Source organism: Aotus nancymaae, unplaced genomic scaffold, assembly GCF_030222135.1.
Source record: "Aotus nancymaae isolate 86718 unplaced genomic scaffold, 86718_ANA_hifiasm-v0.15.2.pri h1tg000002l, whole genome shotgun sequence".
NCBI classification, from domain to species: Eukaryota; Metazoa; Chordata; class Mammalia; order Primates; family Aotidae; genus Aotus; species Aotus nancymaae.
The window spans coordinates 43,189,303-43,207,701 of NW_026988413.1; the positions used below are offsets into that span (position 1 = coordinate 43,189,303).

The 18,399-nt window shown below is 38.3% G+C and overlaps 1 protein-coding gene and 1 long non-coding RNA gene across 3 annotated transcripts in view; one reads left to right on the forward strand and one right to left on the reverse strand.

Moving 5' to 3' along the window:
- The window catches only part of LOC135274016 (uncharacterized), a 692,063-nt gene that overhangs the window by 494,562 nt on the left and 179,102 nt on the right, over positions 1-18,399 (reverse strand). The gene's annotated exons all lie outside the window — the stretch shown is intronic.
- Positions 7,787-9,681, forward strand: SMIM30 (small integral membrane protein 30). Of its 2 annotated transcripts, none has more exons than XM_064374288.1 (3): positions 7,787-7,874; positions 8,228-8,321; positions 8,779-9,681. In XM_064374288.1, exon 3 carries the CDS (start codon positions 8,808-8,810, stop codon positions 8,985-8,987), a length of 180 nt encoding a protein of 59 aa, XP_064230358.1. In that variant the 5' UTR covers positions 7,787-7,874; positions 8,228-8,321; positions 8,779-8,807; the 3' UTR covers positions 8,988-9,681. The 2 variants fall into 2 exon arrangements, with proteins under 2 accessions (XP_064230358.1, XP_064230363.1); XM_064374293.1 differs by having other exon boundaries at positions 7,847-7,960.

Consider the following 18,399-nt stretch of genomic DNA (forward strand, 5'->3'; position numbering starts at 1 on the left):
GGATTGGTGGTGATATCCCCTTATCATTTTTTATTGCATCTATTTGACTCTTCTCTCTTTTTTATTAGTCTGGCTAGTGAACTATCTATTTTGTTGATCTTTTCAAAAAATCAGCTACTGGATTTATTGTTTTTTTGAAGGGTTTTTCCGTGTCTCTATCTCCTTCAGTTCTGCTTTGATATTAGTTATTTCTTGCCTTCTGCTAGCTGTTGAATTTGTTTGATCTTGCTCCTCTAGTTCCTTCAATTGTGACATTAGGATGTTGATTTTATATCTTTCCTCACTTCTCTGGTTGGCATTTAGTGCTATAAATTTCCCTCTAAACACTGCTTTACAGGTGTCCCAGAGATTCTGGTACGTTGTGTCTTTCTTCTCATTGGTTTCAAAGAACATCTTTATTTCTGCCTTCATTTCATTATTTATCCAGTAGTCATTCAGGAGCAGGTTGTCCAGTTTCCATGTAGTTGTGTGGTTCTGAGTGAGTTTCTTAATCCTGAGTTCTAATTGTATTGCACTGTGATCTGAGAGACTGTTATGATTTCTGTTCTTTTGCATTTGCTAAGGAGTGTTTTACTTCCAATTATGTGGTCAATTTTAGCATAAGTGCTATGTGGTGCTGAGAAGAATGTATATTCTGTGGTTTTGGGGTGGAGAGTTCTGTAGATGTCTATTAGGTATGCTTGGTCCAGATCTGTATTCAAGGCCTGGATATCCCGTTGATTTTCTGTCTCATTGATCTGTCTAATATTGACAGTGGAGTGTTAAAGTCTTCCACTATTATTTTGTAGGAGTCTAAGTCTCTTTGTAGATAGTTAAGAACTTGCTTTATATATCTGGGTGCTCCTGTGTTGGGTGCATATATAGTTAGTGTAGTTATCTCTTCTTGTTCCATTGATCCTTTTACCATTATGTAATGCCATTCTTTGTCTCTTTTGATCTTTGTTGGTTTTAAAGTCCCTTTTATTAGTGACTAGGATTGTAACCCCCTGCTTTTTTTTGCTCATTTGTTTGGTAAATCTTCTTCCATCCCTTTATTTTGAGTCTAGTTGTGTCTTTCCACATGAGATGGGTCTCCTGAATACAGCACACCAATGGGTCTTGACTTTTTATCCAATTTATTAGTCTGTATCTTTTGATTGAGGCATTGACTTTTTATACAATTTACCAGTCTGTATCTTTTGATTGGGGCATTTAGGCCATTTACATTTAAGGTTAATGTTGTTATGTGTGAATTTGATCCTGCCATTTTGTTACTGGCTAGTTGTTTTGCCCTTTATTTGAAGCACTTTCTTCATTGCATCATTGGTCTTTACCATTTGGTACATTTTTGCAGTGGCTGGTACTGGTTGATCCTTTCCATGTTTAGTGTTTCATTCAAAAGTTCTTGTAAGGCAGGTCTTGTGGTGATGAAATCTCTCAGCAATTGCTTGTCCATAAAGGATTTTTTTTCTCCTTCACTTATGAAGCTTAGTTTGGCTGGATATGAAATTCTGGGTTGAAAGTACTTTTCTTTAAGGATGTCGAATATTGGCCTCCACTCTCTTCTGGCTTGTAGAGTTTCTGCTGAGAGATCCACTGTGAGTCTGATGGGCCTCCCTTTGTGGGTGATCCAACCTTTCTCTCTGACTGCCCTTAGGATTTTTTTCTTCATTTCCACCCTGGTGAATCTCACAACTATGTGCCTTGCAGTTGCTCTTCTGGAGGAATACCTTTTTGGTGTACTCTGTATTTCCTGGATTTGAATGTTGGCCTGCATTGCTAAGTTGGGAATGTTCTCCTGGATAATATCCTGAAGAGTGTTTTCCAGCTTGGATTCATTCTCCCCATCATATTCAGGTACACCGATTGAGTGTGGATTTGGTCTTTTTACCTAATCCCATATTTCTTGGAGGCTTTGTTCATTTCTTTTCTCTCTTTTTTCTCTAATCTTTCCTTCTCATTTAATTTCTTGCATTGATCTTCAATCTCTGATATCCTTTCTTCTGCTTGATTGATTCAGCTACTGAAACTTGTGTATGCTTCGTGAAGTTCTGGTGCTGTGTTTTTCAGCTCCATCAAGTCATTTATGTTCTTCTCTATGCTGGTTATTCTATTTAGCATTTTGTCTAACCCTTTTTCAAGGTTTTTAGTTTCTTTGCATTGGGTTAGAACATGTTTCTTTAGCTCAGAGAAGTTTGTTATTACCAACCTTCTGAAACCTGCTTCTGTGAATTTGTCAAACTCATTTTCCATCCTGTTTTGTTCCCTTGCTGGTGAGGAGTTGTGATCCCTTGGAGGAGGAGAGGCATTCCGGTCTTCGATGGTTTCATCCTTTTTGGGCTGGTTTTTCCCATCTTAGTGGTTTTATCTACCTTTGATCTTTGAAGTTGGTGATTTCAGATGTGATCTCTGAGTGGACGTCCTTTCTGTTGATGTTGAAGATATTTCTTTTTGTTTCTTATTTTTCCTTCTAACAGTCAAGTCCCTCTGCTATAGGACCACTGGAGGTCCACTCCAGACTTTGCTTGCCTGGGAATCACCCGTGGGGGTTGCAGAACAGCAAGGATTACTGCCTGATCTTTCCTCTGGTAGCTTTGTCCCAGAAGGGTACCCTCCAGGTGTCAGCCAGAGTTCTCCTGTATGAGGCATTTTTTTTGTTATACAGGGATCAGAGAGCTGCTTGAAGAGGCAGTCTGTCCCTTGTCTGCCTGAAGATGTGCTGCTGGGCTGTCATGGACTCAGTCCAGCTGCTATGTAAGCTTCCTCTGGCTTTTGTTTACACAGGTAGGTTTAGACCTGCCTCAGCAATGGTGGACACCCTTCCTCCCACTGAGCTCAATCATCCTGGGTTGAGCTGGAACTGATGTGCTGGCTGTGAAATTCTCAAGCAAGAGGGCTTCAATTTTCTGGTTTTTGTGGGGGTGGAACCCAACCAGTCATATCACCTATCTCCCTGCTTTCAGTTCCCCTCTTTCTGGGGAGTGGGCAGCTCCGTCCTGCAGGCACTCTCGGTGCTAGTCAAAACATCTACCCAGATCTGTGCTGAGAACCCACAGCACCAGCCAGAGCTGCTATGCAGCTCTGTGCTGGTAACTCGAGCCACTTTTCAGCCTAGCAGGGATCTCCTGGTCTTGGTTGGAAATGCAGGGATCATTCACCTTCTGCATCTCTCACTGGGAACTGCGCTCCAGAGCTGTTCCTACTCGGCCATCTTGGTGGAATCCTCTCCTATTTGCATTTTCTATCCAGTATGTCTTCAATTTTATAAATTTCATGCTGTTTGTTTCCATGGTTGCCAGTTCTTAATCATAATGAGCACCTGGTCTATACAAAGGAATTAACATTTCCCTGTGAAATGAACAGACTAAATTATTAATAACCTCCCTACATTTTTGCAGGGACTACTTTACGCTCTTGACCTCTAGCAAAGATTTTTTTTTTTTTAACTTTTACTTGAGGTTTGGGGATACCTGTGCAGGCTTGTTACATAGGTAAACAGGTGTCATGAGGGTTTGTTGTACATATTCTTTTATCACCCAGGTATTAAGCTCAATACCCAATAGTTATCTTTTCTTCTTGCAATGATTTTCAAAGGGTCTCTTTGACTTTCTTTCTGAATTTTGTATAGTATATGGACTTCAGTTATTTCATGATAATTGAGGTTTTCCAACATTTCACAATCTATGTTGACAGGAAACATCTATGATCATCAGTATGTGTGCTTTTGAGCCTAAGTCAGATATATTTTAATTAAAAAAGATAATTTTTTGTACGTATTTATTAAATCTCAGCCAAAATCAATTGGTATATTAGGTGACTACTGGCATTTCTTCATTCACCAAACTAGGGCCCAAAGGGAAGTTCACAAATACCAGCAACCCCTCAATGAGTCACTATGATTAGGCTTCCTAAGCAACATTAGAACACCTTATTTTAAAGAAAATTGAAATGGTGTTTGATCCTATGGACATTTTCCACACAGCAGCATGTGGACAATGATGAAAATATAGAGTTTGCTATATTTCCTGGATATACACCACTCACTAGTTATGTGATCTTGCATAAATTACTTATCTATGCCTCAATTTCTTCATCAGAGAATAACAAAAGTATCCACTTAACAGGATTATTTTAAGGAGTAGGGGGGCTTATATTTGTTAACATGTGGAATAGTTACTGGTGCATATTAGCCACTATTTTAAGTGTTTGTTAAATACAAATGTCAGTCAATCAATCTGACTCCAGGCAGCATGAAACCACATTTTCTAATAAAATCTTTTTTTCCATAATAAATGTTTATTATCCTCTTATAATGTAAGCTCATTCTCATTTTAAATTTCCTTGTGTAGCACTTAATAAATATTATTTGATCATCTACTTTTGTCTCTGAAAGGTCTAGTCTGTTGCCAATAATAGTGTCACTTATGCTGACCACACTGAGCCACTTTATATGTCACCTCATTTAATCCGCATTAAGAACCTCATGAAGATTGGTGTTATCCTTACTACAGATGAGAAAACTCAAGTTTCAAGAAGTTAGATAATTTGCACAGATTTACAGAGTTTAAAAGTGGCAGAGGTGAATTTGGAATCAACCTCTGGTGATCTCCAAAGCCTGCCTTAATCAGTCCGTTACTATAGATAAAGTGCTATATAGATAATGTCATAACTTTTCAAAACTAGAACTTTGCCCCATTCAGTAATTTTTGACCTACTCCAAGAAGCTCAGCAATATAAGTAAAAGTGGAATTTTTCAAGCCTATGAGTGGGATTTCTCTCCTTCCCCATACTCCACAAGCTTACGTGTATGATTGATTGCCACAGATAACTGATGTTTACTGGTGGGAGTGAGGACCACATACCTAATAGACTCTAGAGGGTGCCTGGAACTGTGCCAGAAATGACCTTTTGTACCTCTCCCATATACTTCTGTAAAATGCTGGTACAAGAAGTATTTAAGCCTCAGTAGACATTTTCTGTAGTAGTTGAACAGCTCTGGAAAGTATAGCATATCCCATCCTTTTGGCCTAATGATTAGTTAGCTCTAACATAATATTCTCAGTGATAAATGTCCTATTAATCACGGGAAACACTGAGTAACTCTGGGTTGGTCTTTTTAATTGTGAAACTCCAGTAAAATATTTCGACTCACTTAGCTTGGCTTAATTGCTAATGAGGAAGTCTGGGTTTTATAAATTCCCTGACACACACCAGTCACTGCAAAATCCTGATGTCGGTCTGTCCTGCAGCCTCTGATGGATCCCTGAGGTGCCTTCCTTCAGGGCCTACCAATGACCCACTTCTAACAGAAAAATGAACAGAAGCCACTTCTATTTTTTTTTTCTGAAACCATTTCTAGGTAACAACTGATGGAAAATTTTGCTCTCCACTGCTCAGATAAGTAACTAAAGTTCTTTAAGTACCACTGGCTGCCATTGATCTCTATTTTAGTAAAGGATGATGTAGGCAGAGATTTGTTTGAATTTAAAGACTAAATTCTGGAATTCTATAACCCTAGACACTTAATGTCAAAAGAACAACTACAAAGAAGCCTGTAGAAGCATTCATACAGCTTGGGAAAAATAGGAGTGTGGCATTGCTTCAGAAAATTGGTGGTTCACATTGCTACCAGAGATGTTCACAAGCAGAACTTGTAGTTGGCAGATGCTGGACACAGACGCAGCTGCTCATCTATCATCACCTTTTTTAGAAGAGAGACCACACATATACAGCATGGCAGTTATCATCCTGGTCAGCGATCTAGCCAAAATATCTAATCTGGTTTACAGCTAGGAAATAACAGTTCATTGAGATAGAGCGAAGGCATGTTAAAAGTCACACAGCAGCTGGGCACGGTGGCTCATGCCTGTAATCCCAGCACTTTGGGAGGCCGAGGCGGGCAGATCACAAGGTCAAGAGATCAAGACCATCCTGGCCAACGTTGTGAAACCTCGTCTCTACTAAAAAATACAAAAATTAGCTGGGCATGGTGGTGCGCACCTGTAGTCCCAGTTACTCGGAAGGCTGAGGCAGGAGAATCACTTGAACCCAGGAGGCGAAGGTTGCAGTGAGCTGAGATCGTGCCACTGCACTCCAGCCTGGAGACAGAGCTAGACTCCATCTTTAAAAAAATGTTACACAGCCAGAGCAGGTCAAAGAAGTGAAGGAGATTATCATATTCATGGTATTCCAGAAATTAATCCCTACAACTACATCAGCTAATACTGGAAGCCCCCCCGACATTGACATTTCCAAATATAATATATGTCACAAACCAATAAAAACCATTTATAATTTATAAAGAAAGCATCTTGCCATTAACAGACTCTTTAAACTTAAAACCAAACCATTATCTTTACTATTGACATGCCTATGACATGCCTAGAAACAAGTCTGTAACAATACTAACTTTAAAGTAGTCTCTACTGACTTTAGCTAACTAAAATAAACACATAAGGAAAAATAAACATGTAGGGAAAAACAAAATGTTCACAGTAGGATTTGAAACAACAGTTTGGAAGCTATGAAAATATAGTTCCTATTCCAAATATAATTTATTACAAAGGTACAAAACTAAAAGTAGCTCAAAACAAAGGATGTAATGAGCAAAACCTTGTTAAAATAATCAAGGATAGTGAAACAATGCTGATATTATTGTGCAGTTATTCTCAGATTTCCAATTTTCTAGTCACCTTGGTTTGGTTTATTTGGCACCTCTTGGTCTCTCATAAGATCTTGTTGACACATTTATCTAATCAAATCATTATTATTAGTTGACATTACTGAGCACCTGCTGGGTCCCTGTTAGGAGCCAAAAATATAAATCTTTGCTAGAGAGACTAGGAACGTGTAAGAAAAAGGAACGACAATACAATAATGCATGCCAATTATGGGCAATGAACTGAATATACCTGCATTATCTAACAGACTAAACCAAGGGGACTTTCAGACCAGACAGGTGACTTCACACCCAGCCCTCATCATTAATAATTTTTAATGTGAGGATAGCAAATAAATTGTCAAATCAGTAAACATGAAAGAGTTCAGAAGATCAGATGACTAGAAAGGTTCAGTAAGGAGTTCACAGTTATTAAAGAGCACCTTTCTGAAAGGTTATGACTTAAATATACAAATAACTAATTCTTATTTTATGATTTAAAAGCAATATTTTTACGTCTTTTCATAAATAGGTGGGGACATTTGGAGTGGAGTTCTCACAAAAAACATGACTAGGAAGGAATCACTACAGTGAACTCTTGAATAGATTATGTCACTTTAGGACCTGAATCCTGAGACATCTGCAACAGGGCTAAACCCATTTTTCCTAAACTTCGTTTTGCACTACAATTTTTTTTTAACATTTTTCGAAATGCCTTATTCAATGCGCTTTTTCCCCATTGATTAAAAAATTAATAAATGACATATAGTTCATTAGGAAGATGGTGACAGAGATTTCTTGCTTCAGAAACGTTGGAAGCCGCTAGTTTAAAAGCATCCAGAACAGAGGGCTCTACTTGATTAAGCATCCAGAACAGAGGGCTCTACTTGATTTCTCTCTCCCGGCTGTGTCATTTCGGTCGAAGAAAAAGACAGAATGGCCTTAAAGACCCAACAGGGTAGAAAACACTTGCTATTACTTCTTTATTTCATTTTGAAGTGAGCTTTTATACAAACACACAAAACCATCCGTTTAAGAGTGAAACGTTGGGCAGTGAAAAGAAGCCCGGCGGGTTAGCCACTCCTTGTCTCCGCCAGAGCGTGACCGTCACGCCCTCTGCCACTCACAGGGAAGCGCCCAGAGGCATCATGGGAGTCGGCGGTGGCAGGGATTGTGGGAAATGTAGTTTTGAGACTCCGCCCTCCTCGCCATTCCTGTAATGGCTGCTTCCTGGAAGGTAACGTACGAACTCGTTTTCAAAGGATACTTAGACTGCACCAGTGTATTTGCAAAACGGGAAGATTTGCACCCTGCCGGGCCAAAGTAGGGATTCTTTTTCAGCTCTTAATAGCAAGTTCTGAAATGAACTTACCTCTCCATTCTGTTTCTTTTTACGTTTTCTTGTGTGGGTGAACTGACCAACTTTTTAGTTCCCTGTTGGGCAGACTGTTTTCTCTCCTCAGTACCTATCCCTCTACCGTCCATATATCCTCCCCGCTCTGCACTGACTCTAGCTGCCTCTTTAAAATAATAATAGTAATAATAATTTTTAAATCCTTCTCTTCCCCCCACCCCCTACTCTAATCGTAGGTAGTGTCACGTGGAACCTCTTAATCTCAGCATCCGGAGCTCCAGGAAGGGAAAATTTCAAGTCAGATAGAATTCTATATATACCATTTCTTTGGTAAGTCTTATTAATTCCCCACAACTTCTCAGAGTTATATGTGTGTGACTTTGGCTAGATTTGTCTGCATTTTCTGGACGGGAAAGACCCTAAGAAAATGTAATTTTTACCCACAAGGATATTTTAAGTTTCCAAGTTAGTGTCTCGTGCATTTTTTGTTTGTTCTTAATTAAAAACTTGAACTCCTGTTCAGTTTTTGATTGATGCACAAGGTGTTGGCATTATCGTGGAAAATTGCTAGGTTTAGAGTGTTAGCATGAGATAGAGAGATGAGCCTCAAATTACTGTCTTTAATATCCCTCTGTTTTTCCACCTATAAAATGAGGAGATGGATCTGAAATGATTCATAAAGTATCAAAAAGATTAGCTAGCCTGTTATTTGTCATATGTTCATATTGTCATTTGAAAAGGGAGGAATTTTTAATGGTTCCTTTTTGTTTCCATGTTTAATTTCTAGGAATCTTCAGCCCTCAAGATTCCAACATCATGACCTCAGTTTCAACACAGTTGTCCTTAGTCCTCATGTCACTGCTTTTGGTGCTGCCTGTTGTCGAAGCAGTAGAAGCTGGTGATGCAATCGCCCTCTTGTTAGGTGTGGTTCTCAGCATTACAGGCATTTGTGCCTGCTTGGGGGTATATGCAAGAAAAAGAAATGGACAGATGTGATTTTGAAAGGCCTACTGAATCACACCTCACCCTTTTCAGCCTTTGTGCTATAGAGGCTAAATCTGAGCTTTGGTGTCTGAAAGTTTCCAAGAATCAGTAAATAAGGGAGTTTTACATTTTTTGTTGTTTCCATGAAATGGGAACAAACATACATATATAAATTGGGGAAAAAAAGTTTTCTTTGCAACAAATAATGCACAGAAAAATGCAGCCTATAATTTGTATTTGCTAGTTACAAAAGAGGTCAAAGAAGTAAGATGGCTGAAATTTACATAAGTAATATTTCATAGTTTTCGAATTCTCAAAGCATGTGAAATAGGAAGAAGGAAGTTCTTGCCCAGAATCTTAGGAAATCACCACTGTTCAGTTATAATCACTGCCTCCTGAATCGTTGAGGAGTCTTTTCTCCATCTTTTTATTAGATTTTTGTTTTGTTGTCTTTCAAGTTAATATTGTATTTAGATATAAGAGAGTCAACCAAAAAGGGAAACTTTTATCTCTGGGGAAAAAACGTTTAGAAAAATGTATTCAGTGTATCTAATACTGAAATGCAGGAAAAAAAGTAATGTTAAAAAAAAAAACTATAGACATTGATATGGAAGAGATTTATTGTTAAGAAAAAAACTTTATATTAACTGAGTAACATCCTCTTGATGAGAAGTGCTATATTAAATATAAACCCATTATGTTGTAAGTTGTGTTGTGTCCATTTCTTATTTGGGGCTGTTTTTATCCATTGTGGATTTTTATATACGCTAAGTGGAGAAGGGCAGGACACCTTGTGTTATTGCAGTAGCTTGAAGAGACATAATCAGTGACAAATGAGAACTGGGCAACATTGAGGTCAGAGAAGCCCCTGATAGAAAATCTAGATATACAGAAGGAAAATGAAATGGCCTAAACTGATTTGCACACCAGCCAAATGAAATACCCACTCTGGCCTAGCTACTTAAAGTGTCCTCAAGCAGCAACATCACCTAGGACTTGTTAGAAATGCAGAATTTCAGGCCCCACTCGGACCAGCTGAATCAGAAGCAGTATTCATTTCCAAAGCCCAAGTTAATTTGTGTGCACATTACAGATTTAAAAAGACTTCCAACTTGCTTGAGCCCAAGAATCATTTCGGGCACTTGATAAAACTTTTAGATTCCCTGGTCTCTCTCCTGGTTGTATAGCTGTGGGATGGGGCCTGGAACTCCATGTTTAACAAGGGTCCTCAGTGATTCATTTGATTCTCAAGTTGTAGCCAGCATAAAATAGTCTAAGGAAATCAAACTTTAAGTAAGTAGTCAAATTTTTTCCTAAAATGCATTTTCTAATTTCTAGCTCTCCAGATCATATTGGGAGCTTCAATTTTTTATCCGAAAACCGGCACCAGCAACCTAAAATCCTGTTTATGGTGCAATTCTAGCGTGAGCTGACCTGGCTTGCACGAAAGTTTTGGTTAAAGGGTACAAGGAGTGAGGGAGGATCATGTAATAAAGACATGGAGCTGTTTCATTTTTTTTGCTAGAGGAAGCACTAACATTCTTTAATCAAATTAATTGGCAGTTAAATATTATGGAATTAATAGAGCTTGACTGTACATGCATTTTGTTTGTTTTATAGAAGGAAAAAGGAATGATGCAAGTTGTAGAACAGTTGTCATCTCTTATACACCAGCCCATTGGTGTTGACATAGAAAGGCTGCTGCTGCTTCCTTGCACATCAACTTTTCCATTGGGATGGGAGAAATCAAACCTAAAGTACATTTTACATCTCAGTGCAGTAGTCATTTAGTCACCTCCACGTACTATTTTTAAAATGTTCAAAATAAGACTACAGACAAACATTTTTTTTTAGTCAACGTGTATTTCTAAAAGTACCTAGGAGAGGCATTTCCCTATTTTCCCCTTAAAAGTAGAGAATTCTCTTGAGGTGGCATGCAGGAATTTTGATGGATTTTATGGGGAACACCTCCTCTAAAAATAGCGTCATTTCTCATCTATTTAATTTGGATTATATGGCTTTGCCTGAAAAGAACAAAATCCTTATGGTGGCTCTTAACCTTTTTAGGCCACCAGTTCCTTTGAGAATCTGATGAAAGCTATCATCTTTTTCCCTAGGAAAATTCTCATGCATGCTGACATTTTTAGATTAGTCTCAGAGCTGAAGCCCATCCAGGATCTTTCCAATTCTAAAATTCCTTGATTTTCTATGAGGGATAACACCTGCTCCGGAGCAGTTATGGCAAAAATGGGATTAACAAATGTTCTGGTGCCCAGCACAATTTGTAGATATCTAGTAAATGCACTGTACGTGTTAGCTCAACCGAGTTAAAAATAGTTGAAATCAAGTGAAGAATTTAAGGTTCTTGCCAATACTTATATTTCTATTTTCCGTAGTTTGAATATAACTAGCCTATTTCCCTAATGCTAAAAATCAGTACATTTCCTGCATCATTTCTGTCTTAACTGCTTTCATAACTCTCCTTTCTCATTAGTTTTTAGAAGATTGATTGTGATGTATCTTGGCATGGATATCTTTGGGTTTATCCTTGCTCGGTATTTGAGACTTACAGTTTTATGCTTTTTCCCAAATTTAGGAAATTTTCAGCCATTATTTCTTTTAAAAATTTTAGCTCCACCCTCATTCTCCTTTTCTTCTAGGACTCCAGCAAACCAATGTTAGCCCTTTTGTTATACTATGATGCATACCTAAGGATCTATTTATTTTTTCAATCTTTTTTTCTCCTGTTTAGGTTGGGTAATTTCTAATGTTCTATCCTTAAGTTCACTGTTTCTGCTGTTGTATTTTTAGTTCAAGACTTTCCATTTTGTTCTTCGTATCTTTTTGTTTCTTTGTGGAGACCTGTTTTTTCATTTGTCCCAGGCATGTTTCTGATTGCTCACTGAAGCACCTTTTGATGGCAGCTTAAATCCTTGATAATCCTAACATCTCTGTCACCTCGGTGTTCAGCATCTGTTGATTGTCTTCTCATTCAAGTTGAGATCTTCCTGGTTCTTAGTATGACGAATGATTGTCTATTGACATCTGGGCATTTGAGGTATTATATTTAAAAGTCTGTGGCTCTTATTTAAATATTTTATTTTAGCAGGCCTCCTCTGACACCACTCTTTCGTCGGAAGGGAGGATGCCTCCTTCTTCCTGCCAGATGCAGGTGGAAGCCTCGTGACTGCTCCCCACATTCTCTTCACTGACACTGGGGATAGGTTGCTTTGTTACCACCAGGTGGGGATGGAGTCCAGGCCCTCCAGATGGTCTCCATGGGTCCCAGCGTAGAAGAAGGAGGTTCTTACTATCAACTGGTGAGGATGAAAGTGCCAGCTCCCCACCCAGACTTCTGTGACACCACCTCAGTGGGGAACCTGGAACATCTACAGCCTGGTGAAGGTGGAGGTCTTGGCACTCCACTCAGCCTTTGCTGATAGTGGAAGTGGGGCTACAGTTCTTTCTGTGGTATCTAAAAGTGTTCAGGTTTTCTGTTTCACTAAGCTGTACCCTTCCTATTCCTTAAATAGTAGAGAGAATGTCGTCTTGTTTGGTTTTTTCCCTTTTTTTTTTTTTTTTTTTTAGTCTAAGCCCTTTGACATTTCTGGGCTACTAATTTCTCCAGTACTCAATCTGAAACAGGAGGAAAAAAAAATCCAGCAAACTCACCACTTTATTGTTCCTTTGATCTTGAAGTACCCAGCTGTTGTGCCTTCTTTCTGCCTTTTGGAATCATGTTTGTTTTATACATAATGTCCACAGTTTTTAGCTGTATTTAGTGGGAGGAATAGGAAAAAAGATGTCTGTTCCATCTTCCTGGAAGTATAAGTCCTCTTGGTGCATATTTAAAGAGTGAATTTTCTGAGATACTTCAGAGATGGACAGATAAAACACCAGGAAAATGATTACTTCAAGGTATTTTACTCACAGACTTCTGTCCCATGATCTCCCACATCTACCTTCTCCTCATCCATCCAACATGTTGTTTATTCCTATCTTGACCCAATAACCCTCAACTAGGGAGTGAAGCTAACCAAGAAATACAGGGATGTAGATGAAGTTTGAGAAAATGGGCTGTATTCATATTTTGTCTTAGCATTGAGACTGCAAGTGGCAGCTTCTTGAAAAACTGATGTGATACCAATTGTGCCAACTAACCAGGTCCAGGAAATCTCAGATACTACACCTCACATGCACCTGTTTCCTGCTGGGCTTTCTAGCTCTGCAAAAGCTTATCAAATTACATTTCCAACCTTAGATATAGGAATGGTGATGCAGCTATATAGCCTGCAGCACATAATGAATGAAGGAGAATTTTCTGCATATGACCCATCTTCCAACCAGGGGCTCTCATATCACTCTTCAGTGGTACTATAATAGAGGCTAAGGGTCCAAGATATGGAATTTAACAGCCTTCCAACAATTAAAATGTGATATTGAGCAAGTCATTCAATTTATTTTAAATTTCTATCTCCCTGTCTGTTAATTGGGTGTAATAATAGTATTTCTCAACTCTACCTTCTAGGTAGATGAGAAATATCTAAGGTAGTGTATGTGGAAGGGTTGGCTTGCTGTATGTTATTATTAGTAGTAGTATTTAGAGATATTTCCTAAACAGAAGGGGGAAAAAACTTTACAAGCATCAATTTTTGAATTTATAAAGAGCACATCTTAAAAGTTATATGAACAAATCCTATATCAAACTTTAATTTTAATTTTGACATTTTCCTGAGTCCTAACAGGCCCTTGAAGATGATACTCAGTCTTTGTTTTTTATTACAGTCCCTCCCAACACACACAATTATAGCTTAGAAATTGATAAAGCTTAAAGACATCTGTGAAGAAAAGAAAATTTGACTACCCTAAAATTTTCCTAAATCTTCTTGTTTGTACCTCATGCTCTTGAAGGGGGAAAAAAGGGAAGAAAATAATTGATTATCTTTTAATGATTCTTACTGTGTTAACCATGGGTTCCTTCCTAAGTAGCATAACAAAAGCTAAGCAGCAACTGCCCAAATCATTAAAGGAGATGCAAGGCATTTGGTTTTGCCTATTCAGGAAAATAGCAGATCTGGTCCCTATTCCACCAAGAAAAATACTGACAAATCTCATCTCATTAGATGTCATTAAATTATAAACTACATATAATGTGTTTAATGTTTGTTTCCTGTGGTGGAGAGTAGAGAGGAAGCCCCTATCTTGATTTACTAATCCCAGACGTGATTTTCACTTGTGAAAATAGGGCCAAATCAATAAATGTTTGCAGAATAACATGTTTAATTTTTTTTCAGTAACTTCATTTTTGTAAATACTTTCTGTAACTGAATAATATACATCTAACATCTAAATACAAAATGCAGAAGACCAGAAAAATATATGATTGCTGCAAAAAAAAGATAATGTGGCTTAATTTCTCATTGATTTGCAAGTATCAGAGCTAAAATATTCTTCGCACACATATTTCCACTGGATCCATTTTATATGGGTGATTAAAATTTTGAAAATATTAGTTGGTACTTCATAATCTGAAATGAAATTAAGAAATTTTATATACAAGAGGGTTAATTATTTTTAAAGGGCTAATCATGTAGCACTTTGTTAAACAGGGATTATAAATACTGTATTTCTCAATATTAATCAAGATAATTATGCTCTGGATAAATATGCATAAATCACTTAACAAAAGAATTTAGAAGCAGGCATGAGCACCAAGAACAGAAACTATACCATTTTCTATTTCAGATGATTTGTCACAACAACCCTTTCATTCTGCCACAAAAATTACCAGGGCATTTTGATACCAACATAAAACAATTTGATGGGCCCTGAGATAACATGTGCTAACTTTCACTTATTTAATCAACAGTTTTCAAGATATAACCAGTACTCTTTAGAAAGAAAAATATTTATCAACTGTCAGGCAAATGACCTTGAACCAATAATTGAAACCTCCACAACTTTTTCATCAGTACAATTTTTTGTCAGTAATTTCTAAGAGGTTTCCTATTGATAAAGTTTTGTGGCTTCATAAGAAGAGTTTTCCTAATTTCAAAAATAATAAGGTGTAATGTGTTAAAAATATTGCAATTAGCCATTTTCAGTACACAGCAATGAGAAGCTGATTTCTTCTTCACACTCCTCAGTGACTGTAGTCTAGTCATTTGGTACATTTTTGGATTTCAATTATGTACAGCAGGGAGGGGCAGCTTGTTTCTGTATTGAACAAGCGTGATTAGGGATTGTCTTAAGAAGGAAGAATAAAAACAAACTGTAGCCCTGCCACTCTCACTCACAGCAAATAGGCCACATGCTAATTGATGCTAGTCTGGCTGTATTCAGGAATAAACAACCTTTTGGTTTCACAGGCTTGTTCTTTTCTGGCACCACCAATGAGACTTAGGTCATAGATGCCATCTTCCCAGTGACCAAGACAGACACTTGAAAGGATAGGTGGCACACATCACACTCTCCCTCTAATGTATCTGTTAAGTCCCGTGGAATCCACCTCCAAATGATCCCTAGGATCTACCCACTTCTGTCCATCCCCATGGCTCCTACCCAAGTAGATCATCATGAGGATGTGGATGGTATCCACAGCAACCCCCAGCTGGCCTTCCAACCTCCTGTATTAGTCTGTTCTCACAACGCTATAAAGAACGACCTGAGACTGGGTAATTCATGAAGAAAATAGGTTTAATTGACTCACAGTTCTAATAGCTGTACAGGAAGCTTGGCTGAGAGGCCTCAGGAAACTTAGAATCATGGCAGAAGATGAAGGGGAAGCACGCATATCTTACCATGGTGGAGCAGGAGAGACAAAAAGAGTGAAGGGGGAAGTGCTACACACTTTTAAATGACCAGATCTCATGAGAACTCATTATCATGAGAACAGCCAGAGGGAAATTCACCCCCATGATCCACTCACCTCCCACCAGGTCCCTCCTGGAACTGGGGATTACAGTTCAACATGAGAACACAGAGCCAGATCATATCACCTCCCATCCTACCCCTCTGCAATCTTTTTTCAACACAACTGTGGTAAACTTCATAAAACACATCTCATCCCATCTCAAAACTCTTTAAGGGATTTCCTGTTTTTATGAATTTTTTATCCTTAAGAAAGCACTGTTTGATCTGCCCATATCCCTCCCCTTATTTCTCCAGTCTCATCTATGTCTGTGATCCCTATCCTACCTTGCACTAAACTTTTTTCACTTCCTAAAAAACACCAAGTGAGTTCTCTCTCTTCCTCTCTTCTACCGTTTACCTCCTATTTCTTCCTTCTCCTTCCTCCTCTCAGTGTCTTTTATTCTCCTTACTTCTCCCCCTCTCTGCGTTTGCATGGTTCTTTCTCTGCCTAGAGTAGTTTTTCCATTTCCTAGATTATTCCTACCTCCTTAGACTTGAACAGCACTTTTTTAGGACAACTTCCCTGATCCTGTCTGAGTCACATATCCCACTGTATGCTCACATAGCATTCTTTACCTCTTTTAGAATTCCAATATCATGCTGTATTGGAATTGCTGCTACTTATCTTTCTCTCTAAACACCCTCACCCCTATCTCAGGATTCTAAGCTCTGTGAGTGCACACACTGAGTCTCTAATTCACTGTATTTCTGCTTCCAGCATAATGCCTGGCATGTAGAATTTGCTCACCCAATTCTTATAGAATAATTTGTAATATAAAGTTAATGTAGCCCAGGACACACAGTAGATCATGACATCCTCCCAGTGAGCCTGGCTGTATCCACACTGTCCTCAGTAAAGCTCTCCCAATCTTTCAGATGTTGCATGGGACAGGCCTGAGATTCTTTGTGATACGTATCTTTTCTTGGACATTAAATTATATTTATAAAACATTATTTTAGTAAATATTAAGATATAGTCTAGTTAGTTGAGTTAAATGATTATACTATTTATAAAAGCTTGCATTGTATGGGCATATTTAATGCTCTGTATAGCATTTAGTTCAGAAATGATTCATCATTTTGAATGATGAACCACAGGATGATCTTCTCTTTTGCCCCCTCTCATTCTCTTACTCATACGATACTCCAGCAAAAACAGACTGCATATATTGGCAAAATCAAATGCCTTGCCATGCTTCCATGCTCATGGAACATTTACAAATGTTGTTTTCTTCACAAAACCTTTCCAAAAAGGAGTTAATTATATCCATCTTCCAGAGTTCACAGTACATTATTTTTACCTCTTTTACCCTGTTTCATTCAACCCTTTTTTGCCACTAGCCCTACTGTCTCCTCCCTTCCCATTCATCCCCATATCTATTGTCTATATCTTAAATGTATTAAAATCAAATTGTGTCTTTTTATCATTGCAAGTGCTAACACACATAGCTAAAAGAGGTTTCAATAAATATTTATTTGTACATTAAATTTAGTTCATAAAACATCCTAAAGAACAGATTGATAGAGTAGCATTGAATAAACAAGTCTATATGCTGACAGAGGTATAATATTAAAGCTAATATTATTGCTTTTTAATAACACTGCAGATTTGGAGCTTCCCTTTTATATACAAATCTGTTACCGGCCGGGTGTGGTGGCTCACGCCTATAATCCCAGCACTTTGGGAGGCCGAGACGGGTGGATCACAAGGTCAAGAGATCGAGACCATCCTGGTCAACATGGTGAAACCCCATCTCTACTAAAAATACAAAAAAAAATTAGCTGGGCATGGTGGCGCACGCCTGTAGTCCCAGCTACTCGGGAGGCTGAGGCAGGAGAATTGCTTGAACCCAGGAGACGGAGGTTGCGGTGAGCCGAGATCGCGCCATTGCACTCCAGCCTGGGTAACGAGTGAAACTCCGTCTCAAAAAAAAAAAAAAAATCTGTTACCTCTGTCTTTCTGAAAGCTGTTGGCAATTCAGATTTACTCTAAGTGTCATCCACTGAAAAACATCCATTATGAAATAATCACAAGACAGTTTTCAACACATTGTAGTATTAGAGAATGCTATCACAGGTGATCGCAAAGCCTACATTTCATTCAGGTGAAAGCTGTATCAGAAAATTCAGACAAAAAAAAAATGAAAGAAAAGATACCTAGAGCCCAAAGTTCTTCTTCATTTTCAAAGATGACTCTCTCAAATAAAGAGCCTCAAATAGAATTCCACTTCTCACCCTCATCATGGCGAATGGACTATAGAATAGACAATCCATGATTCCACTCCCCCACTCTGCTGTTGTGTTGGGGCTTTCACCCAGGCCCTATCACTTTCTGAAATCAATTCAGTGTGCAGGTATGATTGAAGGTACAAGAAACATTAAAAGTCACTTTTTAGAAATCAGCTGGTTCATTCAAATGTTTAGTCCTCTTAAACAAATAGTCCGCTTAGAGAAAAGTGGACTTTATTGATGCTGCCATTATTTAAAGGATATTCCGAATTCATATTTGGAC